Consider the following 27,619-nt stretch of genomic DNA (forward strand, 5'->3'; position numbering starts at 1 on the left):
GAACACACCACATCTTGGTGTGCTCTATCTCACCTGCAACCTGGAAAGAATATCCTGATTCCCTGTGCGGCCACCAGGGACCGAATCGGTATTCTCTGAGTGGTCACAACTCCTCGAACTGAAATGCAAATACAGTAAAAGCTCATCAGCATCTCCTCTGCTGCTGGCATTCCTGGTCCCCCTGCCTCCAGAGCAGGGTGCTCTGCGCTGCTCTGGGGGTGCGACAATCACATTAATCAACAAGAAACCACAAAAATTCAAATATTAGCAATCCAAATCCAGCAAATATAAAAAGAATTCTGTACCAAGGTCAAGTAAGATTTATCCCAAGAATGCAAGGTTGGTTTAACATCCAAAAATCGATGTGACAATTAGTTATCATTAAAATAAAAACAAAACCCACATGATTATCTCAATAAATGCAGAAAAAGCACTTAACAAAATTATACGTCCTTTCATGATAAAAACACTCAGTAAACCAAGAATAGAAGGGAACATCCTCCATCTGATACTGGGTATCTATGAAAAACCCACAGCTAACATTAGACTTAATGATAAAAGACTGAAAGCTTCTCCTCTGAGATCAGGAACAAGACAAAGATGTCTCTCTCTCTCTCCCTCCCTTTCCACACTGCACTGGAAGCTCTAGCCAGGGAACCTGAATAAATAAATAAACAGCATCCACATTGTAAAGGAAAAAATTAAACTATCTCTATTCACAGAAGACATGCTCTTATATATGGAAAACCTTAAAGAATCCATTAAAGAAGACTATTAGAGCTAATAAATGAATTCAGCAAATCAATGTACAAAAATCAGTGGCATTTCTGTTCATTAGCAAAGAATAATCCAAAAATGAAAGACTTAGTATTATTAAAATGGCAATATTATCCAGATTGATCTACAAATCAAAGGCAATCCTTACCAGGATCACAACTGTCTGTCAAAATTGACAAGCTGATCCTAAAATTCAGATGGAATTGCAAAGGACCCTGAATGGCCAAAATAATATTGAAAAAGAAGAACAAGGCTGGGTGTGGTGGCTCAAACCTGTAATCCTAGCACTCTGGGAGGCCGAGGTGGGCGGATCATTCGAGGTCAGGAGTTCAAAACCAGCCTGAGCAAGAGCGAGACCCCGTCTATACTAAAAATAGAAAGAAATTAATTGGCCAACTAAAAATATATATACAAAAAATTAGCTGGGCATGGTGGCACATGCCTGTAGTCCCAGCTACTCGGGAGGCTGAGGCAGTAGGATCGCTTGAGCCCAGGGGTTTGAAGTTGCTGTGAGCTAGGCTGATGCCACGGCACTCACTCTAGCCAGGCACAAAGTGAGACTCTGTCTCAAAATTAAAAAAAAATAAAAAGAAAAAAGAAAAAGAAGAACAAAGTTGGAAGACTCGTATTTCCCATTTTCAAAACCTACCACAAAGCTACAGTGATCAAATCCTGCAACATTGGCTTATGGCAGACATGGACCAATGAGAAAACTGAGGGTCCAGAAATAACCACATGAATGGTCACCTGACTTTTGACACAGTGCCACCACCACTCAGTGGAGAAGGAACAGTCCTTCCCACAAATGGTGCTCAGACAATTGGATGGCCACACGCAAAAGAATGAAACTGGACCCCATCTCGTACAAAATAACTCAAAATGGATCGAAAACCTAAAGAGCTAAAACTAAAAATAGATGAATTGGGCTTCATCAAAATTTAAAGCTTGGCCAGGCACTGTGGCTCACACCTGTAATCCTAGCATTCTGGGAGGCCGAGACAGGCAGATCGCTCAAGGTCAGGAGTTCGAGACCAGCCTGAGCAAGAGCAAGACCCTGTCTCTACTAAAAATAGAAACAGATTAATTGGCCAACTAAAAATATATAGAAAAAAAATTAGCCGGGCATGGCACATGCCTGTAGTCCCAGCTACTCGGGAGGCTGAGGCAGAATTGCTTGAGCCTAGGAGTTTGAGGTTGCTGTGATCTAGGTTGACGCCACGACACTCTAGCTACGGCAAGAGAATGAGACTGTCTCAAAAAAAAAAAAAAAAAAAAGTTAAAGCTTTTGTGCATCAAAGGATACTATCAAGAGGGTGAAAAGACAATCTACAAAATGGGAGAAAATATTTGCAAATCATGTCTGATAAGAGCTTATATCCACAATACATAATGAACTTGCTCAACTCAGGAAGACGAATGCAGTCAGGCATCACTGAACAACAGGGATGTTCTCAGAACCGTGTCCTCGGGTGCTTCTGTCGCTGTCCAGACGTCACAGTGTCCTCACACAAACCAGAGGGCATGTCCTGTGACTCCCGGCTACATGTCTGTATAGCGTGGTGCCTACTGGGTGCACAAGCAAGTGCAACACAAGGGAAGAACCTGTGTATCTGAACTCGCCTAAACACAGAAGAAGTGCAATAAAAACACAGTATTATACTCTTACGGAACCACCCACGCACATGTGGCCCAATGTGGACTGAAATGTTACTAATATGTGGCATATGATTACGACACGATTTTTAAATAAGGACGTGAATAGATATTTCTCCAAAGACGACATGCAAATGGTCAATAAGCACATGAAAAGATGCTCAATATCATTCACTATCAGGGAAGTGCAAATTAAAACCACAGTGAAACAGCTGTTGTCAAAAAGTCAGGTCACAACAAGTGTTTGCAATGATTTGGAGAAACCAGAACCCTCCTATACTGCTGGTGGGGATGTACAATGCTGCAGCTGGCTTGGAAAACAGTCTGGGAGTCCCTCAAAGAGTGCCAGAGAGCTGCCCTATGACCCAGCAACTCCAGTCCTATGAATATGCCCAAGAAAAACAACATAGGCCCCCACAAAACCTGTGAACAACTTTTACAGCAGCATTATCCATAATATCCAGAAAGGACAAACAACCCAAACGTCCATCAATAAACAAATGGATAAACAAAGTGTGGTATACATCCTTCCATCACTATTTGTTACACAAAAAGGAATGATGTTCTGATATGTGATACAACATAGTGAACCTCAAATATTTTGCTCAGGGAAAGAAGGCAGACACATGTTGTATGATCTACTGACATGCAATGTGCAAAACAGGCAAATCCACACACAGAAGCAGACTCTTGGTTGCCAGGGGCCGGAGCATCAGAGGGAGGGCAGGTGCATACTCGCTCATCCCTGCAGGGCTGCTCTCACGGCCCCAGAGGACAAAGGCACTGGCTGTGATTCTGCTTTGCCTAGTGTGTGGTGTGTCCCAGCCATCAGGCACCAGCAGGAAGAACTTCTCACACTGCTGGCTATGCTGAAATGTAACCTTTACACAGGAAAGAGACTTCACACTGTGAGTTTATGAGAATTCTACTATGGACCAATACGTTCCTAGGTCCTTGTGGAGAACACAGGGCAGTGGGAGAAACAAAGTCCCCTTCCTGGATTTTGTCTTCAGCAATGATCTGCCTGGACAATGTTTCTCAGACTGTAACAACAGAACCCATTTGTAATGACTAACATAACATGCTGTATAAACTGAGCCTCTGGAAAATGGAATCTCGCACAGCCTCAATACAGGTCAGGTAACCCTCGTCTGAAATGCTTGGGGCCAGAAGTGTTTTGAATTTCTTTTTTTTGATTTTGTAATATCTGCATTATACTCAACAGTTTAGCATCCCTAATCCAAAAATCCAAAATGCCGTAATGAGCAGTTCCTTTGAGTGTCACATTGGTGCTCAAAAAGTTTCAAAGTCTGGAGCATTTCAAATTAGGGATGCTCGACCTGTAACCAACCAGACGCAGTCACTCCCGAGTCAGGAAAAGTGTGCACCTGCGGCCACCAACGAGAGCCCTGAGTGGAGATGGCAGCAGAGGACTCAGACGAGGCAGAGGACTGCTCCCAGCCGGCCCACACGTAGCGCTGTATGGGCCGCTGTCCCGACACCCTGAGGGTCCCTGCGATGCTGCCACCTCGCCAGACCACTGATCCACTCTCCACGTTTGCCAGCCCTCAGTGTCAGCTGACAAAACAGAAAGACACAGCAGTTGCTCTTGGCAAATCTATATGCATAAAGAAACCACTGCTTCGGGAAGTGCGCCTTTACTTTCCACAGCCTCAGACTTGCTATAATATGCTCAAATGTGCTTAAAAGATAATTGGACTGAGAGAAATAAAACTGCATTCTCAGAACTCCCATGATTAAAAGCAAGACGTTTCCCGTGTCTGCACTGCTCACCTCTGGCAGTAGTCCATCAGCACGTCAACGAGAACCGTGCACGCCACCTCCAGGTCTCCATCACAGCCCCCCAAAGCGGCAGGTGCAGGGAGGTAGTGCTCGCGGATCGCCCACTGGTGGAAGTCCTGTCTGCAACAGGGAACCCCGCGTGAGCAATTCTGAGAAAGACTGATGAGCTTGGTAATTGGGGCCACTGCACAAATGCAGGCCAATGTGTTACCCTAGGATGTCTGAACCACCCCAAGGTCCACCACGATGGGACGTAGGAGAGTGGAAGCCACTGAGCGGGGCAGCTGTGTGCACAGGCGGAGAGGTCTCAAGGACACACTAGCTGCAAACAGCACAGAACCATCGACGCTGGATCCACTCACGTAGAAAGAGCCAAACCCAAGTGAAATATTTCCACACAACTGCAATCGGGCCGAGGAGCAAGTGCTTTATCCACGTTGTCTAGAATTTGTGCAGAATCCACCTGAGTATTACTTGTGTAATTAAAAAAGGAAATCCCAGGAACACGCTGGACATGATCTCAGCATCCCTCCCACCCCTCCCACTCCCCAGCATCGCTGGACTGCACGAGACAGGACTCAGCCAGTGCGCAGGCGGCACTCGCATCGCTCACTGGGCACAGCCTGAGATGCACACAAACACCCCTTTGTCAGAAAAAGCAGCTTGTTCTTTCTGTTGCCCCAGCGTCTCCATTTTCATGTGTTCCCTCCAGAACCGAACACGCTCAGCAGTGCAGAAGGTGGCTGCCCACACGCCTGGAGCTCTTTGCCCACACGCCTGGAGGTCTCTGCCTGCAAGGAGCGTGGGGGCACCAGGGCTGATGCTGGCCCGAGGCTGGCTGTGGCAAGCCTTCTCCACGTTTCTGGGGACATTTCCCTCCCTGACCTCCACCCTAGACCCACAGGCCCTCTCAGCTGCCCACTCTCCAGCACAGAACAGCACGTCTGACCTCTGATGTCGCAGCCATCGGCCCAAGACCCTCAGAGGCTCAGTCCTTCCAGTACTGTTTCCTGGTGCTCCCACCTCAAAGCCCACACCCTCCCCAGAGCCTGCACCTCCACACACCTTTTGCTCCCACCTGGTCACTCGCCCTCACACAGCCCTGCTGAGGTCTGGGCGCTCACCCCACCTTTCATCACTTCCACGTGCTGACCTGCTGGTGGCCAGGACCCCCACCCAGGCACACGGCTCCTCGACAAGAGCCCAGTCGGGGCCGGATGGAGTCCAAGCCCTCATCTGCACAAAGGTGCCATATGGGCAGGCTGGTCCCTTTCATGCTGGTCCCCTAGCTTCTAGAATATTCTAGAAGTGCCTGGCACCTGGCAGGAGCTCAATAAATGTTTCTTGAATAAAAGAATGAACAACTGAAATTGTGTCAAAAGTTATACAGTCGAACCAGACATTAAAATGAGAATATAAGGACAAAATGTAGGCTTTAAGACAATACATTTTAAAGGGCAGCTCCTTTAAACACTAACCTTTCTGTGTCTGAAAGAAAGTCAACTTCAGGCTGAACTTCCAGTTCCAACCATAACCAGTCTCTGTAAGTTAACTGAGAGAAAAAGGATTTACATGTGTGCATGAACCACGTCAGGTTTACAGAACAGGGTGTCATTTCATCTCAAGAGGTCCGTGTCCCTCTGTTATGATGTTGTAATGAAATTGCAGCTCAAGGAGTCTCACAGGAAGGAAACTTAACCTTATTTTGTCAAGAATATATTCTTATAGAATAATTTCTATTTTTATACCATTTCCCTAGCATGAAACCACTCTAGCACAAAGACGGTAGCACTGTAACACTTTTAGCAAGCATAACAAGGCTATTTTTATGAAATGCATTCCATAGTGGCCCGAGACAGGAAGCGCTGCCGTACTGTCTCTGCTGACTGCTCTCTGTGGCACTGCTGACTGTCTCTGTGAGGGCGTCACTGTCTCTGTGACTGCAACTGCTCAAATCGCACTACACTCTCCACTGCCTTTGGTTTGTGAGAAGCTAATGACAGGGTTTTCACATGCCTGTATGAGATGAGCCTCCCTCAAACCTGGTTACAGCATTGGCACCTTACCCATTTGACATGGAAGAAAAAACTAAAAAAAAAAGGGGGGAAAAAATCAAATTCTCCAGCGTGAGCATTATAGCCTAGTATCAACAGTTAACCTGCAGCAGCTGCAAACCTGCTCCCTGTCGGGCCACTGCACAACAGCACAGGAAGAAGAATAACCAAAGAATAGATTGTGAGGCAAGAAACATGCCTTCAATATTCATGACAGCATGTTTCTGATTTGAAAATTCTTACAGCAGTTCCACAAATCCACCAGACTAATCTCAAAACCGCACACTATGTGAAAAAAAAGAAACACAGAGACATCTGTGCAGGGCTCTCCACTTGCTAAGGGCCAAGACCACACCCTGCTCAGGACACACATATGTGCTTAGACGACTAAGCAGCAGGCACACACGCCAAGGGGAGGACCGCCTCCACGCTGGGGGTGCGGTGCTGGGCTGCCTCACCCACCCTCCCTGCACTGCACACGGCCCCACTCCTGCATGACTGACACTGCCAACAGTGACAGAATGAAAAAAATATAATAAAACAATTTTGAGATTTTTTTTTTCTAGAGAACAAACAACCAAACATCCTAGGAAACAGCTGGTACCATGGGCATGTTGGTAAGAGCAGCCTGGGCAGGGCAGCTCAGTGAAGCCAGGTCCACATCTTGGAGCTGGGCAGGTATGTTTTTAAAAGTTACTCCTGGGAGAAATCAGGTAAAGTGTGGCATGGTCTTTCGGTACTATTTCTGAACAGCTGCACACGAAGCCACAGTGATCTCAATAAAGACCTCACCTCTGGGGACCCAGAGTCAGGGCCAGGAGGAACCTACGTGCAAGTCTTTCTCCCTCAGCAGCTCTTGGAAGGCGCTTTGTCTCCACAGCAAGAGCGTGGCTCTCTGCCAGTCTGCAGGTGCAAGGCACACGGGACTCCAGGGAAGGCCAGTTGTGTCCTCCTGGGAGGGAGGTTCTCGGGTCTCTGAGAACAATCTGAACACGAGGAACTGAAACTGAAACAGAGACAGAGCGATCTCTTATTCTTTGTGCAACTTTCACCACGAGAGGCTAGCATCAGCCCATCCCAGTGCATCTGACCGTTTCCTTGGGTTACAGGTCTAGAAGCAGGACTGCTGGGTCAGAGCTGCCTCCAGGGATGAGGCCCTTGCAGTTCTGCAGTGGCAGAACCACTTGTCCCTGGGTGTTTCCACTAAAAACTGTGACAACATGGCCAGTGAAGTGCTTTATCAATTACATGTTAATCTGTATGTCTCTGCTTATTAGGAGATTAGACTTTCTTCTTGTGTAAGCACACTTGAGTCGTGGGTGCTTAAGAGACCACGGCCCCGGACCAGTGAAGCCAGGGTGAGAGTGCTAGGTCTCTCGAGTCTCCACTCCACGCTTTCTTTACTGAGTTCCTCACAGTAACTGATGGGGACGTGCAGATGCACCCTGGATCCCCACGGGCTGCACCCGGTTCTGACAGGGCAAGGAGCCTGTACTTTGAAAAGCTCAGTTGACTCTGGTGTGAAACCTGCAATTGAAAACCACTATTTTATACACAAGAGATGTTCATTATGATTCTACAAAAGGATATTACTGGTTTGCATTATAACTTTACCTTCACTTTTGACATTTAGGGTTTGTAACACTCATCTTGCACTCACTAGACGAAAAGAGAATTCTTCTTTAAATGGAAACACTTTTTACAAACACTTATCTTTTAATTTATCTATTCTAGGCTGGGCATGGTGGCTCACACCTGTAATCCCAGCACCCTGGGAGGCCGAGGCGGGAGGATCGCTTGAGCTTAGGAGTTTGAGACTAACCTGAGCAAGAGGGAGACCCAGTCTCTACTAAAAATAGATAAATTAGCTGGGCATCATGATGTGCACCTGCAACCCCAGCTACTCGGGAGGATGAGGCAGGAGGATCACTTGAGCCCAGGAGTTTGAGGCTGCAGTGAGCTAGGCTGATGCTACGGCACTCTAGCCCAAGCAACAGAGTGAGACTGTGTCTCAAAAAAAGAAAAACGAATGACCTATTCTACAAACATCTATTTCTGTTTAAAAGGCGGGATTGCTGGCGGGCTCGGTGGCTCACGCCTGTAATCCTAGCTCTCTGGGAGGCCGAGGCGGGTGGATTGCTCAAGGTCAGGAGTTCGAAACCAGCCTGAGCAAGAGCGAGACCCTGTCTCTACTATAAATAGAAAGAAATTAATTGGCCAACTAATATATATAGAAAAAATTAGCCGGGCATGGTGGTGCATGCCTGTAGTCCTAGCTACTTGGGAGGCTAAGGCAGAAGGATCGCTTGAGCCCAGGAGTTGGAGGTTGCTGTGAGCTAGGCTAACACCACGGCACTCACCTAGCCTAGGCAACAAAGCGAGACTCTGCCTCAAAAAAAAAGGGGGGGGGAGGGATTGTTTATCACCTTACAGCCCCAGTTTAAATTGGAACGGGAAGAAAAGGCAGTCTTCCGCCATTGCTGTGGGAGGCAGCCCACGCAGAGGAGATAGCATCATACATGATAGGACCACACACCAAGGGAAATGCTGAGGTGGTGAAGACCTCTGCCCATGTGGCTCAGAGAAGACTGGAAAGAGGAACTTAGCAGACCTACCTTTTTTATAAGGCCCAGAGGTAAACAACTGCATAAAACATCACGTGACTTGGAAGAAAATTTGCACAAAGAATAAGAAATGGCCGCTGTACAAAATCTGAAAATAAAATAATATACAAATGTGATCCACATAGAATAAAGCATGAAGGAAAAATGTGACTTTCACAAAATCGAATTTAGTACATCCTAAACCAGACGGTCCGAGCATCAGTGCTGGGTTTAGAAAACCTTCCCAAAGCCTCACACGGGCTCACCCACGATGGAAGAATCTCCCCCTGAGCTGGAGCCACAGCCTCCATGAGCTCCTGCCACACTGAAGACAGACACAAGGCAACACACGAACACTTGGACCACGTGCAAACACAGGTGTTTGTTTCCTTGAGGTCCACATGTAGTGGCCGGGCAGCCTGCATGGGCTGTCACTTTCGTGTACACTTCCTACACCTTTTCTCAGAAAGCCCCTGTCAGTGCCCCTGCCCAGACCCTGTCCTGATGCTAACTGCTACTCGGTCCCCACAGGGTCTCTTGGGCATCGTGACGGTGCTCTAGGCCTACCCTGGCTTAGCTCTGCCCAAGGAGCCTAGGAGCTGGCACCTATCCTAGCTACCAACTCTCTCGAGAGTCTCCTGGCCTCTGTCTGGCCACAGCGAGCCCATCCCCGCCCTGCCCAGTCCCAGGGGCCCCTGTCCACTCAGCACAGGCCCCGCTGCAGTGGCCCTGGGTGCTGCTGAGGGGCCCTGCGGAGAAGGGGGCAGGGGCAAGGGCAGGAACGAGACTTGTGACACGTGTCCAGTGAACACGTGTGGACTAGACACACAGTGGGGTGTGTACTGACACGAACTGGTAGGACGAGCATCTCAAAACCCTTCAAGTTTACTTTCTGACCGTGCAGTTCCTTGGCATTCACCCTGGAAAGACAGTGGCTACTGCGAGGCTGCTCAGTGCCGGGAAACCCTAACCCAGCCACAGGGAACTGGTTCAACCAACTGCCAGACGACCCCAGGACAGCAGCAGCTCCCAGGTCGTGGAAGGAAAACAGTGATGTGGAAAGGCATTTACAACGTGTTACTAGTTTCAGTAATGTTAATTTCAGCAGTTTAGTAAAGCGGTATGACTCCATTTTTATAACAGAGAAACAAACATGCACATCACACAGAAAATGAAGTCCCAGAAGGATATATACTAAACGCTAACAAGGGACTCCCTGGGGGTGGTGCGGTTTTCTGCATGCCTGCGTTTTTCAGTTTTGTCTAGTGACGACGTGTAACTTTTCTCGAGAGAAGGTGGACGTGGCTGGGCGAGGGCGGTGGCTTACTTCAGGCAGAAGAGCGAGGACTCCCTCGTCCTGCAGGTCAGCAGGCTGTCGAGCAGGTCGGGGAAGGGAAGGCCCCCGGCAGGGGCAGGAGGACCCACATCTACCTCCGGGAGCACGGACCTGGACTCGCCCAGGTGGACAGCCAGAGCGGCCAGCCCCAGCACGTGCGAGGCACTCAGGCTTGGGCCCTGAAAGGAGAGTGAGGGCCAGTGGCAGAGTGGATGGCCGCCTCCCAGCAGGAACGACCCAAGGCACCGAGGACAAGCCGGAAGCAGGTGCCTACCTGGAGGTGGAGCAGCTGGCAGAGCCGGGACAGCACCTCCGGCAGCAGTGAGCACCCACACACGGTCCTCGTGAACAGGGTGGCCCAGGGGCCCTGCCTACACGGACAGCCCCGGCACCATCAGCGCCGGCCACTCTTGGCCCTGCACGTGCCTCAGCGGGCAGCCCAGGCACCGGAGCCCCAGCAAGAAGCCGGTTCGTTCCCCATGACAACCAGCTTCTGTGGTGACTCTCCACCCCCGCCGCGTCCCCACGTGCAGGACTCGGCACTGCGCGCAGAGCTCCCCCAGCCCACGCACAGTCTCCACACGGCAGGGAGAGGGACCCCGAGCAGGTCAAACCACTCAAGGAGGCTTTTGAGCCTTTACCTCTCTGGGGGCGCGAAGCTGGAGGCCGCCATCAGGCTCTGGCAGAAAGACGTCAGCAGGAGATCCGCCACCTGGAGAGACACGATCCTGAGAAGGTAACCCACGGACCCACGCAACGTGATGTAACCCCGATGTCCCATTCACACCACCGACACTGCGATTCTGCTTCGCAGACAGAACCGCAAGACGGGCTTGCATTTGGGGAGAAAAAAACAATGCCCGTTAGTACCAAGGACCCTCCCCAAATCCCAGGACTGGAACAGGCTAACTGTTGTCACACAACCTCTAATCATGAGACTCACATTAGTGAGCGGGATTAGCAAGTCTGTGAGAGCCAAAAAATATAATTTTAGGCTTTGGGGCTGCAAATGGCCTTTGTCACATAATCTTCACTAACAATGTAAAAGAGTTCTCCATACACAGAAAGGCCAGGGTAGAACGAGCTGACCCTGGCACACACCACCCAGGCCCTGGACATCTGATCTCAACATGTACAGTTTACTTAGCAAAACAAGCACACATGAAGACGACTGTACATTGTTTTTTGCATGATCTGAGAAACAGCTGAGCCCCTGGAGCCGTATTTGAAGGTGCTCACACCCACCTCCTGTTCTTGCTGCTTGAGTCTTGGAGAGACCAAGCTGAGCCGAACCTTTGACATCTCACGGCTGGCGTCGTCCTTACCATGGCGCAAGGCAGCGCCCAGTCTGTCGGAAATCACTGCCATCTGAGCAGATATCACTGCAAACAAGACACAAGTCAGATAAGGGAAACGTGGATGTAGAGGTGTGTACGGCTGGACCAGCAGGGGAGCCCCGGCCTCCCTCCAGGTGTGACTCTCTCCACCAACCCTGCACTGCTGTCAGGCAGCAGTGAGGGGAGTGTTTTTCCACACTGCAGGTGGGGTCATGAGGACGCCGGGAGGCTGCAGCCCCGAGACGCTGGGCACTGCTGACGGCAGAATGGGGCCTGGCTTCCACCCACTACTACTCCGTGACCACCTGAAAGGCCAACACAGTCCTGCACCAGTACAAACCTCCCCTTTATCTTCTCCATCTGAAACCCCAGGCCAGCTCTACCAACCCCCATCCATGTCTGAACACACGCCAGAGGTTCTGCCTCTACATAGCCTCTGGGACACCAGCTATCCAGAGACCACAATACGTGGGCCCAGCTACGCCACTTACACATGAAAATTTCTGTTTCTTTTAGAAACAGGGCAGCTCTGACATTTATCAATATTTTGATTAAACACTAGAACTTTTCCTCAACATCCCCAAACCCCAATTCTGCACAAGCACCGCCTTGAAAGGGGAGCTTATGACACTCACAGCATGGCTGCAGCAGGGGGCATGTCTGAGGCGCCACACTAAGGCAGCTGGGCTAATATTTCAGTCTTGGTTTGGTTTGAAAGAAATCAATTCATAATAAATATAAAACTATTACAGCTACTCAGTAAAAACATGGCTGATTTATTTTGGATCCTGCATGTACAGCAATGATAATCTGACAGTGCACTGCTGTTGTGGAGTGGCAAGTGCTGTGACGCTGCTGTCTGACTCTGCAAGGTAGACACGCGCACCGCCTGTTTTATGGAACAGTCATATGCAAGCAGGATCACGGGGTGAGAGACAATGTGTGTGACGCTGGTGTCTCACTCTGCAAGGTAGACACGCGCACCACCTGTTTTATGGAACAGTCATATGCAAGCAGGATCATGGGGTGAGACACAATGTGTGTGACGTTACATCTGCTAAGGCAGAGAGGATGAGGAGGAAAGCCAAATGTCTTCCTAACTTCTCTCCTTCCTTTCTCTGTCATCTGCCCTACTCAGATGCCAAACAGAGCACCCATCTTCTGCCAAGGGTTTGTGACAGCTGGGATGGGACCCGTATCCACTGTCTCTGAAAGAAGGTGGCACCTTCAACCCCCGTCAGCCCACGGTCAAGTCTAACCACTACAGCTGGACCGCACTCCACCCACAGGTGCACACGCTCACACGTGAGCACTGCTCACCATCGTATCGATCGGGATCTCTCATGCAGGCTCTGAGCTCTCCCAGGGCAGCCGTAAGCCGTCCCAGGGCCTCCTCAGCACAGCTGGGCTCTGCCCTTGCTCCGGGGGCTGCATCTGAGATGGGGGGGCAATTTCAACAGTTAGGCCAGGCTGGAAACACACATAACAGGACTCATCATCATGGAAAGGGAAACCACACCCAGTTGAACAGGAAACTGTTAATTCCCATGTCGGACAGGGCGCTGGAGTCTAGGGGAGGAGAGGGACTCCCCCTCTGATGGTGGATGCTGTCATTTCAGAAATTAAAACACTTATAATGCCTAAGGGAAAAAACGGTTCTGTGTACAACATCACAACCGTGAAAAGCACACTCGTGGCAGGAAAGGACCAAAGCACAGCCAGAGTGTGAGGGCTGGGAAGGCTGGGGCAGAGTCACACATCAGGGTTTGGTCCCTGTTCCCTGAACTGCTAAACAACATGGTGACCCTGTGTTTTACAACAGGATGTGAACGACGACGGAGAATTGGCGTATGAGAGACAATGACCAGTGCGCAAAAACCTTGCATAGATTTACTATAAAAAGACTAGACCTGATCACATACTTGCAAAAGATATTTGTTTAAACCTCCAACACACCATTTTGAATATAACAAGGAAGATACACCCCATGTTTTAAAAGCAAAACAAGTTCAAGTTCTGGGGCTGTGGAGACACAAGCGTAAAAAGGTACCACAGAACATGCGGGTCTTGCCCAAAATGAAATTAGAACCCACAGGCTCTAAGGTTCTGCTCCTAAGTTCTATCAGACAAATCATTAGAAAACACACTGCAATCCCCAAAACTAGGATCGAGCAATTAGGAAGGCCCAGGGGTTGAGGAGCTCAGCTCTCAGGAGTGGACCCTCCTCCTCCTCGGTGGACACAGCCCCCCACAACATCCCAGTGCAGCCGTGAGCTGCCCAGTACTGGTCCAGGTGGGGGGCCAGGGACCTTCATGCTCTGCCCACTGCAGTTTCCTGGATCTCCATGATCGTTGGAAATTTCCTAAGCTTGTGGAAGGAGGGGTTTTGGCAAACAGAACTAGAAAACAAGGCCATGGTTAGAAAAGTCCCACTTAGCCTACCTGGCCCTACAGATGTCAAACGTAAACAGGGCTTCAACAGGGGCCAGGCCCCTCCTGACAGCCTCTCCCTGTTGCCCTGGTGAGTCAGGAGCCCCGGGCACCAGGAAGAAAGTGTGGCAAGCACAGGTGCCTCAAAGTTTGGGCACGTCACAGATTCAGTTTTACAGTTTCATAGACCTGACCTCGTCTACATCACCAGTCCCTAAAGAACCCCAGCTCACACTGCTAACGGAACTATCCCAACTGTCAGAAAGTGACGTGCCCACTCTACGGCCACACACTTCAGCATTGAGGCCGTGGGCCGAGAGAGCACCTGGACCTCAAACCAAGGTATGGGATAGGCACACAGAAAACATGCCTCAGCCTAAGCCAGGTACAAACAGAGACGGCAGATCATAAAGTGGGACTTCGTGCTGCACACAGCACACGCTAGAAAGTGCTACTTCAGATGACTTTACAGGACCTACAGGGACAGCAGCCTGTGAGCCAGCCCCTCCCGCCAAGCCTGGCCTGTGCTGTCCGGGGCGGGGACCCCTCTGAATCCAGTGCACAGGCCCCAGCCAGCGCCACCACACACACAAGCCACGGTCAGGGAGCTGCGGGGCACAGGCGAGGCAGGTGGGCAGCCATGAACCTTACTTTCTAGAGTCTTCTCTTCAGCAGCGGCACAGGCGCGGCAGTAGGCGGAGTACAGAGATGGGGGGATTTTCTCTGCTCTGGGTCAGAAGGAAACAATAAAATCAGGTCAACTATGACTTGAATTAATTCTGAAATTTATAATTCCAAAAATTATTATAAAGTAAAAATATATTCAGATTGAATAAATTTTATTAACACTGTGTGGCACATACAGTATGGTCCTGTTTTAAGAGAAGAAATCATATGTATGATTAAAAATGTACATATATTGATTCTAATGGTACTGTTTTCAGAGTAAGTCATATCAATCACATGTTAGTATCTGGGAGATTAGACTTTTAAACACAGTGGTTACCAATGGGCAGTGGGATTATAAATTACTTTTATTTATCTCATTCAATTTTTTATAATTTCCAAATTTAAAACTGAATTTATATTACTTTTAATGAATAGCACTAAGAAAAACACTCCATGTCATTAAAAACATGCAGAATTGTAAAAACAAGGTCCTGTAAGAAGGACACGGGCATCAGAGGGGCTACAGCTGGGAACAGGAGCCAGGACTGGGCCCAAGGCGCAGGACACTGCGAGCAGTGCGCTCTGCCCAGCAGGCTCCTCCTTCAGGTGCAGGCCAGGGAGCCGCTACATGTTGGGGAAGCAATGAGACCCCCAGCACACACAGCTGGTCATGCAGCACCAGAGACCACACGGCGCTTGGTGAGACCAGCACCACACTCAGAAAGGCCGAGTGGAGAGAGCGGCAAGCACTTCCTGGCACGACTTCTGGGCCTGTCCCCAAGCCGCCCCATAAACCGAAGATCAGCCAGATACAGACAGAGAAGAATGAGGACGTGGCTGAGCTCCGAAGTTAAAGCCCATGGCGACAGACCAGAATTCAGACAGAGAACACACAGCCTGGGGCGAGGAACCCCACAGACAGTGCACCGCTTTGGTATAAGAAAGCTACAGCTTAACAAATAGAAACCAACTCAAAGAAAAAGCAAATTCAGAGTAGAGATCCCGTCTCTACTAAAAATAGTAAGAAATTAATTGGCCAATTAAAAATGTATAGAAAAAATTAGCCGGGCATGGTGGCACATGCCTGTAGTCCCAGCTACTCGGGAGGCTGAGGCAGGAGGATGGCTTGAGCCCAGAATTGTGAGGTTGCTGTGAGCGAGGTTGAAGCCACAGCACTCACTCTAGCCGGGGCAACAGGACTCTGTCTCAAATAAAAAAAAAAAAAAAAAGATAGCAGCAATATGGGTGGGGGTACATGGGTGTTTTTTAAATTGGTCTCTGTACTTCTGTATATATTTGAAATATTTTATAACAAAAACATAAAAATAAGGATCCCAGAGATAAAAAAATTTTACTTCTTAGGCTCTTTCTCCTTTGAATCTTCTTAAAGGTGCAAACACTTTTAAAGTTTCACTGGAAAACAGGATTCATAGTTTCCAGTTTCTCCCAACAAGGATGACCTTTGAGAAACAAACCAACTTTTTGCTACTGGAAACCCACAGTGCAAGTGAACTGGGACACAACATCATCATTCTAACAAGAACCCAGGTCTATCTTAAGGTTGTACAGTGTGAGGCTTTCTCAAGGCTATTTTCCTTCTTTGCTTAAATTACACAATGGTTATTTAGTGAACACCATCTTTTTTTAAATCCCAGACCAATCATCCTAAAAGTTCATTAAAGAACAATGCTGAGTGGTGATATTCAAAAATCAAACAATTTTCTTTTAAAAATCATAACCACATCATTTCTGAGCCAATATTCTGTGAGTAAAACATATTAAAGAACCATAATTCTGTGTATTATCAAAACCCCTGGAAACAGAGTAGCCCTCCCTGCGGAGGTTCTGGCGTACCTCTTCAGGGACTCTATAAAAGCCGCTCGGGCATCAGGGACTTTCGGGAGCTGTGAGGAGAGAGAAGGCCCAGTGAGACACCGGCAGGGAACTTACTGGTCATAAACGCACAGAGACACACTTACCACTCGAGGTGTGAGCAGGGCAGGGAGAAAGTGAGACAGGTAGTAAGGCCTCCTGAATATGCTGCAACAGAAAAAAGCAGATGAAGCCTTCGTGAACTAACAGGAAGGGTGGGTATAGTGGCACCTGTAGTCCCAGCTACTTAGGAGACCCAGGCAAGAGGATCCCTTGAGCCCAGGAGTTGGAGGCTGCAGTGAGCTATGGTTACACCACTGCGCTCTAGTCTGGGTGAGAGAGAGCAAGCCTGTCTCAAAAATAAAGAGAAACAACAACAAAAAGGCAGGTTCCACAGAGGTGGCACCACGGGTGGCTCTTTGCATTTCAAGGCTGATGTTTCATTATGTTTCTATATTTTTTATATAAAAATTTTAATTTTTTCCTCTTATTTTTTATAGATTTAGCTGTGTCATGTTTCTGTCTTCTTTTCTGCTGTCATGAGACGTGTCATGCACAGGGCAGTCTGTGCTGGCCAACTCTTGCGTCCCAGGGAACTCAGGCCACGTTCTGCGTGTCGCTGAGGTTGGCCATGGAACCTGGGCCATGTAAGACCATGAAGGTGGCCTTAGATCCTTTCTGGGCATTCTACCAGGAGCTGACCTCAAAATCCTGGGAAGTGGAACCAGTTCACCATGTTGGCAGGCACCAGAATTTAAGATGTTTGGGGATCACAGGAATTAAATGTAGTTTTGCCATTCAACTGTCTGTGCTGGCTCCAGACTGTCACCAAGAAAGCACTAATAAAAATACCAACATTCATCAGGTGTTGGGCAGGTGGGAAGGGAAGGAGGGGATGGGTGTGTACACCCCTAATGGGGGTGGTGCGAATGGTCTGGGGGATGGGCACGCTTGAAGCTCTGACTTGGGTGGGGCAAGGCAATATACATAACCTAAACATTTGTACTCTCGTAATATGCTGAAATAAAAGAAAAATTAAAAAAAAAAAATCACTGTTACCAAATGGAGCCCAATGTCTCCCCTCCCATGGTGTGGGCTCCCCAGTCAATACCACCTGCCAGCTGTTTCAGGGTAGGAGGGTACCACATGCTTTTACAGAAAAAAACATGTTTCCCAGCAAGAGCACAGCTGTCCACGTCACTCTGTGCCCCCTAAGGGCAGGGTCTTTGCTGTGACCTTTTCGCCCCCAACTCCTGCCTCTCCATGAATAGACAGTGACCACCCTCATTATGTGGCTAAGGACACAGGACATGCTCAAAAGAGCCCCCACGGTGACAATGGAGTCTGGGTGTGCTATAGCCACCAGCTACACTCTGGACAGCCCAACCCTACCTGGCCTCCATGACGGTGACCGGGATTCTGCCTGTGTGTTCAAACACTGTGATGGCCTTTTCAACATCCTGCGGTGCTTGGCTGTGGGGCTGGTTCCCACACAGGGAGGAAGGGGAGAGAAAGAACGGAAGGTTTATAAAAGAAAGTGAGCAGGCCGGGCATGGTGGCTCACCCCTGTAATCCTAGCATTCTGGGAGGCCAAGGCGGGAGGATCGCTCAAGGTCAGGAGTTTGAGACCAGCCTGAGCAAAAGCAACGCCCTGTCTCTACTAAAAATAGAAAGAAATTAATTGCCAAATATATATATTAATAAATAAGCCGGGTATGGTGGCACATGCCTGTTGTCCCAGCTACTTGGGAGGCTGAGGCAGGAGGATGGCTTGAGCCCAGGAGTTTGAGGTTGCTGTGAGCTAACGCCACAGCACTCTAGCCCAGGCAACAGAATGAGACTCTGTCTCAAAAATAAATGAATGAATGAATGAATGAATGAATGAATGAATGAATGAATGAATGAAAGTGAGCAGATAAGGCCAGCACCAGTCTCTCCCTTGCTGCAATGATTCTCTGCACAAATCACAGGCAAAGGCTTTGACCTGCCTGGGCAACATATCAAGACCCGGTCTCTACTAAAGATTAGCCAGGTGTGGTGGTATACTCGAGAGGCCAAGGTGGGAGGAGCACTTGAACCCAGGAACTCAAAGCTGCAGTGAACTACAATCACACCATTGTACAACAGAGTGAGACCTCATCTCTAAAAAATAAAATTAGTCAGCTGAGACTCGAGCGGGTTTGTAGTCGTGGCTTGTTCTTGTCGAGAGGCCAAAAGGGGAGGATAAGCCATGTCGTCCTTGATCAGAAGCATGATCAGCACCGCCAAAGCCCTGGGGGCCACTGGCCCCTACAGTCAAGCTGTATTAGTTGACAGGACCGTTTACATTTCAGGACAGATAGGCATGGATCATCATGTGGACAGCTTGTGCTGGGAGAGGTAGAAGCAGCAGCTAAACAAGCTCTTAAAAACATGGGTGAAATTCTGAAAGCTCCAGGTTGTGACTTCACTAATGTGGTAAAAACAACTGTTTTGCTGGCTGACATAAATGACTTCAATACCGTCAATGACATCTATAAACAGTATTTCAAGAGTAATTTTCCTGCAAGAGCTGCTTACCAGGTTGCTGCTTTGCCCAAAGGAGGCAGAATTGAAATTGAAGCAGTAGCTGTCCAAGGGCCTTTCACAACACCGTTACTATAAGTGGGCCCAGTGTTTAGTCTGGAATTTTTACATCTTAATTTTTATATTTGATATAATAATCTCTTAATTTTTATAATTGATAGAAGCATAAGCCTGACTAAAATATCTAAAGTTATCATGGAAATAGCATATAATAGGGGTAGTTGAACATGAATGAAGATTAGATAATGCATCCAGTTGCTGATGTGTAAATTACACTTAATGTATACCCTTATGACTGAATGTAGGAAAGAGATACTCATTACATAGTTACTCAAATAACGGGAAATAACAGGTAGGAAAGATGAGTTATTGTTTCTGAGAAGTAACCAAAAGCACACCTAATCAAACTAATGATGTGAAATATTTAGTTCTCATGTCAGATCTATGATTCTTTTAGTTGAGTAAAATTAAAGTATTTAAATATGAATGGTAGAGGTCTAGGAGAAAGAAGTAGACCAAAATTTTATATAGCTAATAATTTTCTCATGGAAATAAAATAGACATATATTAAATAAATAATAAAATAAAAAAGATTTCCAGGTGGGAAGAAGTAGAGACTTAATTTTTTTTTTTTTTTTTTTTTGTTTTTTTTTGAGACAGAGTCTCACTTTGTTGCCCAGGCTAGAGTGAGTGCCGTGGCGTCAGCCTGGCTCACAGCAACCTCAATCTCCGGGGCTCAGCGATCCTACTGCCTCAGCCTCCCGAGTAGCTGGGACTACAGGCATGCGCCACCATGCCCGGCTAATTTTTTGTATATATATTTTTAGTTGGTCAATTAATTTATTTCTATTTTTGGTAGAGACGGGGTCTCGCTCAGGCTGGTTTCGAACTCCTGACCTTGAGCAATCCGCCCGCCTCGGCCTCCCAAAGTGCTAGGAGACTTAATTTTTGAGATTTAAAAAGATTATGAAATTGCAATTTAGGAACAGCAATGAATTTTCAATGAAAAATTGCATTAAATATCTTCACCTAACACTTGAATAGCATCCATAAGTGGTCTTTAGCAATCTGCAACCTCAAAGTAAAAGGGTCTTAAAAATTAGAAAAGGTTTTTTTTTTTTTTTTTGAGACAGAATCTCACTCTGTTGCCTGGGCTAGAGTGCCGTGGTGTCAGCCTAGCTCACAGCAACCTCAAACTCCTGGGCTCAAGCAATCCTCCTACCTCAGCCTCCTGAGTAGCTGGGACTATAGGCATATACCACCATGCCCAGCTAATTTTTTTTATTTAGTTGTCCCGCTAATTTCATTTTTTTTTTTTTTTTTAGTAGAGATGGGGTCTTGCTCTTGCTCACGCCAGTCTTGAACTCCTGAACTCAAACAATCTGCCCAATTCAGCCTCCCAGAGTGCTAGGATTACAGGTGTGAGCCACCACACCCAGCAGAAGGTTGTTCTTACCCTTGACATACACACATCACATGGCCATCTGACCTTTGGCTTACAAAGCTAACACTTTTCTGTAATTCCCAGAAAACAGCACAGACCAAGTCTTCCATCCCACCCCATGTAAACAGACCTCCTACAAGGACCAGCTAACGGCACTAGGCACTTCCCCCCAGGGGAATCTCAGAACCAGTGTAGGGTATCTCAGAACCAGTGTAGGGTATCTCAGAACAAAACACCTCCAGGACTTCTGCCTGACTGCACCACGCTGGAATGCTCCACTGAGAGTCAGGGAAGACTGGGCCTCCGCTTGGTGAGCACTGGGCATGACTGAGACCCCACAGGGCAGCCTCAGGGCATTACCTCTGGAACGTCCCCTGCTGATGACACGTCCTCGTAGAGCCCCATGTTTTCCATAGAGACCTTCAGAGAAGAGATGGAACAAGAACATGGAAATGAAGACAGTGGTCTCTGCCGGGACAGGTCTCAGGAGCAGGCGTGGAGACCATGGACTTGCCTTGAGGTCAGCCAGGCGCGTCTTGGCCAGTGTGATGTAGTCCGTGAGGAGGGAGCGGTACTTGTTTGGAACCAGCGGTGGGTGGAGGATGTGCACCTGAGACAGACAGCAGAGCATGAGACAATGGTACACAAACCGTCTGGGGCAACCATTCACTTCTAAGATCTAAAATGATGCTGAGTAGAAACACACAGTCCTTTACCCATTGAATATTTAGCAAGATTAAACCCCACAGCAACAGAAAGCTGCTTCCCCAGACAGAAACTTTTTTTTTCCGCAGGCAGAAACTTAAAGAACCCTAACACAGGTGGCCCTACAAGGCTGTGGCAGTGAGCGCAAGAGCGACAAATGTGGAATCCCAGACCCGGCAGGTGGGCACCAGGCACACCCACAGCCCCCCCCCCCCCCCCCGGCCACCACGGAGAAGAGGGTCAGCACCGACTCTAAGTTTGTGACACTGGTAGCAGGATGGACTCAATGACCAAACCGTGCACTTCAGAGGACGCTCAGGTGCTACAGACACACCAAGTCTGAGTTCACAAGGAACCAAAGCAGGTACCAAGTGAGGAAAATAGGCGCTGTGAGTGTCAACGCCAGGCTACGGAGCTGCAGACAGGGCGCGAGCACAGGAGACAGGAAAGTCAGGCAAGAAGCCCAGGACAGCCAGGGCAGAAGCTACAGGGGGTCTCCACGTGCTGGACTATGTTTCTGCCACTCTCCCTTCGCAGGTGGGCCAGGCTGGGAAGAGGGCCCAGGCCAGACCTCAAGGTGACCAGCCCCTCACCCTCCTGTGAACCATCTCCTCTCCCTCCTCAGGTGTGGGAAGCTGTGGCGCTCAGAAGCTCAGGACAGGACAGGTACCCAACACTCCAGCCAGAGGCATCTTTTTGTTTTAAAGGACTAACTATAGGCCGGGCGCTGTGGTTCACGCCTGTAATCCTAGCTCTTGGGAGGCCGAGGCGGGCGGATTGCTCAAGGTCAGGAGTTCAAAACCAATCTGAGCAAGAGCAAGACCCCGTCTCTACTATAAATAGAAAGAAATTAATTGGCCAACTGATATATATAGAAAAAATTAGCCGGGCATGGTGGCACATGCCTGTAGTCCCAGCTACTCGGGAGGCTGAGGCAGGAGGATCGCTTGAGCCCAGGAGTTTGAGGTTGCTGTGAGCTAGGCTGACGCCACGGCACTCACTCTAGCCTGGACAACAAAGTGAGACTCTGTCTCAAAAAAAAAAAAAAAAAAAAAAAAAAGGACTAACTATAGCCAAAAACACAACGGTGACCAAGGAGATGGGAAGAGGCCAGCTCTAGCCCCCTAGCCTGGTGATAGGTACACACCTTCATTCTTTGTACACACTACCTGGAATGTAATCTAAATTTAATAAAAAAACGAGGGTGGCTGGGCGCGGTGGCTCATGCCTGTAATCCTAGCACTCTGGGAGGACTGCTCGAGGTCAGGAGTTTAAAACCAGCCTGAGCAAGAACGAGACCCCATCTCTACTATAAATAGAAAGAAATTAATTTGCCAACTAATATATATAGACAAAATTAGCCAGGCATGGTGGTGGTGCATGCCTGTAGTCCCAGCCACTGGGGAGGCTGAGACAGAAAGATCGCTTGAGGCCAGGAGTTTGAGGTTGCTATAAACTAGGCTGATGCCACAGCACTCACTCTAGCCTGGGGAACAGACCAAGACTCTGTCTCAAAAACAAAACAAGACAAAACAAAAAAAACGAGTGTCAGAATCAGTTTCCAGGTCCTCCACCCCCCATAATGGATGCTGGGAGTAGTTATCTGGTTAAAAAAGAAGGCCACAGTAAAGCTTTTTTTTTTTTTTTTTGAGACAGAGACTCACTTTGTTGCTCAGGCTAGAGTGAGTGCCGTGGCATCAGCCTTGCTCACAGCAACCTCAATCTCCTGGGCTCAAGCAATCCTGCTGCCTCCGCCTCCTGAGTACCTGGGACTACAGGCATGAGCCACCATGCCCGGCTAATTGTTTGTATATATATTTTTAGTTGATTAATTTCTTTCTATTTTTAGTAGAGACCGGGTCTCACTCAGGCTGGTTTTGAACTTCTGACCTCGAGCAATCCACCTGTGTCGGCCTCCCAGAGTGCTAGGATTACAGGCATGAGCCACCACGCCTGGCCAGTAAGGCATTTTTTAATCATGAAATTAACAGACTTATAAAAAACCTTAAGCTGGGCCGGGTGTGGTGGCAGCACCCGTGGTCCCAGGTACTCGGGAGGCTGAGGCAGGAGGATCCTAGAGTTGGAGGCTGCAGGGAGCTGTGACACCACTGCACTCCAGCCTGGGCAACAAAGCAAGATCCCATCTAAAAAAAAAAAAACACCTCCAACTGCACTAATGTAAAGTCCTATTTCCTTTCTTCCACTCCCAGAAGTGATGACACTTTGGGAGTATCTCTTTCCAGACTATTCTCCTAAAATATAAAAAAGTATTTTTTAGAGGCCAAAAGGAAACCCTACTAAACTCAGCTTGCTCTTCCTGCAGAGCTGGGTGCTGAACAGTTTCTGCAGCACCACACAGACATGTCCCTCTTGTGGAAGGGCTGCAAACATGTCTGGTGGGGACACGATTTGTCCACCTGTCTCCTGGCACGATGTACAGCCAGTGCTGGACATCTGCCGTCAGAGCCCACACTTACACGGCACATCCACGCCGCTGTCCCTGGCTGTGGCGTTCACACCGTGTCCCTGTGAACTGCATGGGGAAGGGCAGGGGCCAGGCTGAGGCTCCGAGCAGAGGCAGCAGCTGGCGGGAGGTTCCTCAGACCAAGGAAAAGTGGGCAGAGCAGCAGGAACCCCAGGTGCCACGGCAACAACTCACCTGCATATACCGGGGGGCCTCAAAGGGCACAAGGTCCGACAGGAACTTGAAGAGGAAGACCAGCGCCTTCTTGCTACAGCCGTGGGGGCCCCGTGCACTCCCAAAGGAGGCCTGTGGAGAGAGGGGAGTGAGGCCGGCATGGCCAGGCAGGGTCCCGGCTGCCACAACAGACTGTCTCATCAGCAGAAAATTGCTCCTGTGTAAGAGAAAAATGACCAACAGTGATTCTGTTCCATACATTTAAAGACATCATGGATGTGCTCTGATGAGATGAGCTGAAAGTCTACTCAAAGGAAGAAAGTAAAAAAGAATTTGCTGTAGGCCGGGCGTGGTGGCTCACGCCTGTAAGCCTAGCACTCTGGGAGGCCAAAGCGGACGGATTGATCGAGGTCAGGAGTTCAAAACCAGCCTGAGTGAGACCCTGTCTCTACTAAAAATAGAAAGAAATTAATTGACCAACTAAAAATATATACACACAAAAAAATAATTAGCCAGGCATGGTGGTGCATGCCTGTGGTCCCAGCTATTTGGGAGGCGGAGGCAGTAGGATCGCTTGAGCCCAGGAGATCGAGGTTGCTGTGAGCTAGGTTGATGCTATGGCACTCACTCTAGCCTGGGCAACAAAGTGAGATTCTGTCTCAAAAAAAAAAATTTGCTGTAGAAAACAGTAACTATGGTGTCCTTTCGTGATCCCTAGGAATGCCATGTGTCGAATGCCCTGGCAAGAGCTCTTTACCCGGCAAATGTGCTCCTTCGTCCCATGGAGACACCTTCATCTCCAAAATCCTCCTGCAGGAGAGGCGGCTGTGGGAACAGGCCGAGGACGGTTGCCCCTCGGGGTGTAGAAATTCCAAGGTTGCAACAGGACAAGTGGGGGAGCAACAGCAAACCCCAGGGAAACCCTTCAGGGGGGACCAGAGGGAGTATCCACGCCACTGGGCAAAAAGGAGAATTTAAATAATCGTGGCCTCGAATACATCACAAAGGAACCTGTGAGAGACTGTGTACATAGAGGAGAGAGAACCAAACATCTCAGCCCCAAACCACACAAACCCCAGTGGCCCTGACCACCCCACGACCTTGTGGTGTTACTGTTCATTGTGAAAAGCTGAGCTGCAATGGGAACTGAGGGCTCACCTTGGTCTTTTTGAAAGTGTACAACGTTCTGTCAAAACCTGCCCATTCTTTTGAATGTTATCACACAGACAGGTGTAAGCCATGAGATAGAAAGGGGTAAATGCTGGTGACATTCGTGTCTCTGAGAGAGGACACTAGAGGAACAAAGCTCAGACATCAACTATGTGCCACATGCCAGGAAAGTGGCTGGACACATGTCACTTAGAGATTTAAATAAAACCTGAGACTACACCAGAGGTTCCTTTCCCCAACATGTGACCACCGGCCCCCACCAAAGTTCTCCACCAGGTACAAAGGGCCTCAGTCCCCTCCACACCGAACTGTCCATCACTCAACTGAAAGTGAGCTGTGCCAACGCTGGCTGTAGCAGGGACACACCTGTGCCTGCGTCGGAGACCCACGCTTTACCAAACGCATCCTGGTGAAATATCTACAGTGACACACGTGCCAGCGTGTGGTCACAGCACTCAGTTTCAGTGTCTCTCCAGCAAAAAGGCAGTTCTTTCCACGATCCAAAAAAATACATTAACTAAACAATGTGATCTGCTAATAACTATATTAACAATCTGGAGGTCTTGAATTAGCAACCATTTGGTCTATTAACATATTAATGTTTCTTAAAGATATAGGTTAAAACAGATATTCAAAGTTGAACATGCACATATACATCTATAAAACTCATCCAACTGTACGCTTAAGTTGGGTGCATTTGATCCAAATTATACCATGATAAAATCAACTTCAAAAGGTGAGAGGAAAAGCAAACAAAACCAAACACCCCCTCAATACAGCATTCCAAAGTGTTCCTCTCTGTCACCTTGGAAAATGTAAACCCCGGGAGATATCTGGCTTGAGACCCCAACTACCTGGTGGACTGCCGCAGTCCAAAGAGCAAAGCCCCTGCAGGTACAGAGTATGCAAACTCCAGGAAACCAGGCCAGTGTGTATACACAGTCCAGAGTGGGGAGTAGATTCTGGCACAAACCTCTCAGCACCTCAGTGTGGACAGAGCAGCCGCTCACACCTGCATTCAGTGCGAGCCCCAGGCCAGAGCTGGGGGAGCCTAGCGTCGAATGAGAAGAAACTCTAAGGAATAAAAGAGCCAGCTACTAATACAACAATGCACACCTTCCGCACACAGGACAGAAGGACAGCAGCTCACGTGGCTGGGCAGCGCCTTCTCAGAGGGCCCAAGAGCCACGGCCCTCTGAAGCGTGAGGAAGGTGAGATTCCCACAGAGGCAGCTACCTCACCAAGGTGGCCACGATGGGCAAACCTAAGATTTCCACAGTATTAGCGCTTCAAACAAAAAGGCTGCCCGACCTTCAAAGTTGATGTCCCAAAGACACCCGAAGCCAGCACGGACCAGGGTTCTCACACCAGCTGCGCACCCCTAGGCTCCCCTTCATAAGCTTGGCTTTGGTGGGCCTAATGTGGGCCAAGGACCTGCATCTCCAAAGCCCTCTCCAGGCTGGTCTGCTGCTTGCTCAGGTTTGGGAGCAGCCCATAAACTTCCATCAGGGAGAACGTTAGGTGCGTTGCAGGAAACAAAAAGAGAATATGAGACGTCCCTGAAGAAGCCAAGCACTTGCTTCAGTTCTCACAAGAAAATAAGACTCAGTACATTTTGCAAAGAGCAGCAGCGACACTTCTGTTTCCCCTCTTCCTAACTGATTTCACTAATTTTCTTATCAAAGAAGGAAATGGCCCTGCCAGGGAGAAGACAGCCTGCCACGGAGAGCCCGCTGGAAGGCAGCTTTCTTCAGAGACGTACATGGAAGGTCTGTCCAAGGACACTGCCGCAAGCTCCTCCCCTCAAGCCCAGGTGTCCTCATGGCACAGAGCGTCGGGGAGGAGACCCCAGGCTCCTACTCCAGGCCTGCTGAGGATCAGTAGCCGAGGTGAAAGGCTGGCCAGGTAGCTCACCTTGAACCAGTCTGCGTAGGACGGGAAAACAGAGGGGCCCTCCAGAGCAGCCTGGCGCACGATCAGGAATGCGGTGACCAGGCTGTCCAGGTGGTAGCTCTCGAACGCACGGGCTGTCAGACGGGCCACCCAATCTAGGGGAGAGCCAGGACCAGTCACAGCTGAACTTGGGCGCCAGGTGGAAATGAAACGTCAGGTTGCCCTGCGGGAGAACCTGCTTGTTCTTGCCCAAGCGCTGACTCTCAAAGGACAAGCACAGCCACAGGAGATCCTGAAGAAGCAGCGCACACCCTGGACCTCAGAGCCACCATGGGTGCTAAAGAGCCTGAGTGAGGGTATTGCGCTGACAGGAGCACCCGGGCTCTGGGCAGGCAGGGAAAGGCCTCCCCACAAACACTGGGGTTCTGCCGCCCCCAGGGCACAGGCCACACCCCCACCACACCCTGACCAGTATCACCCAGCTCAGGCAGACACACCGCTGACCAGCTGCTGTGCTTCTGGGACGCAGACAACCAGCGTGGACACGCAGGACAGCACATGCTGCCAGTTGACCTCCTGTGTTTCCAAAACGTCTTGCAAATGGCCAACCAACTCCTCCGGACTCAGCATCACAAAGAGCTGAAACACAAGTGCCCACTCCCTTCAACGT

At 48.9% G+C, this 27,619-nt stretch overlaps 1 protein-coding gene, 1 non-coding gene and 1 pseudogene across 3 annotated transcripts in view; 2 read left to right on the forward strand and 1 right to left on the reverse strand.

Moving 5' to 3' along the window:
- FANCA (FA complementation group A) overlaps positions 1-27,619 on the reverse strand; it is a 52,395-nt gene that overhangs the window by 7,943 nt on the left and 16,833 nt on the right. For both annotated transcript variants that reach the window (XM_075995900.1, XM_075995901.1), the window contains exons 13-31: positions 27,447-27,588; positions 26,971-27,104; positions 23,908-24,018; positions 21,058-21,153; positions 20,904-20,963; positions 17,927-18,015; positions 16,642-16,702; positions 16,517-16,566; positions 14,645-14,721; positions 12,884-12,997; positions 11,472-11,608; positions 10,868-10,938; positions 10,501-10,597; positions 10,218-10,405; positions 8,903-8,999; positions 7,117-7,293; positions 5,712-5,785; positions 4,225-4,353; positions 34-118 (exon numbers count right to left, since the gene is read on the reverse strand). In XM_075995900.1, the coding sequence (XP_075852015.1) occupies positions 34-118; positions 4,225-4,353; positions 5,712-5,785; positions 7,117-7,293; positions 8,903-8,999; positions 10,218-10,405; positions 10,501-10,597; positions 10,868-10,938; positions 11,472-11,608; positions 12,884-12,997; positions 14,645-14,721; positions 16,517-16,566; positions 16,642-16,702; positions 17,927-18,015; positions 20,904-20,963; positions 21,058-21,153; positions 23,908-24,018; positions 26,971-27,104; positions 27,447-27,588 (1,989 nt within the window). The remainder of the gene's footprint in view (positions 1-33; positions 119-4,224; positions 4,354-5,711; positions 5,786-7,116; positions 7,294-8,902; positions 9,000-10,217; positions 10,406-10,500; positions 10,598-10,867; positions 10,939-11,471; positions 11,609-12,883; positions 12,998-14,644; positions 14,722-16,516; positions 16,567-16,641; positions 16,703-17,926; positions 18,016-20,903; positions 20,964-21,057; positions 21,154-23,907; positions 24,019-26,970; positions 27,105-27,446; positions 27,589-27,619) is intronic.
- Positions 6,207-6,309, forward strand: LOC142863023 (small nucleolar RNA U13). The gene has a single exon (XR_012913909.1). It is a non-coding gene; the product is annotated as a small nucleolar RNA U13 (small nucleolar RNA).
- LOC105855957 (2-iminobutanoate/2-iminopropanoate deaminase pseudogene) lies at positions 18,765-19,177 on the forward strand (annotated as a pseudogene).

The sequence above is a fragment of the Microcebus murinus genome, chromosome 20, assembly GCF_040939455.1.
Source record: "Microcebus murinus isolate Inina chromosome 20, M.murinus_Inina_mat1.0, whole genome shotgun sequence".
NCBI lineage: Eukaryota > Metazoa > Chordata > Mammalia > Primates > Cheirogaleidae > Microcebus > Microcebus murinus.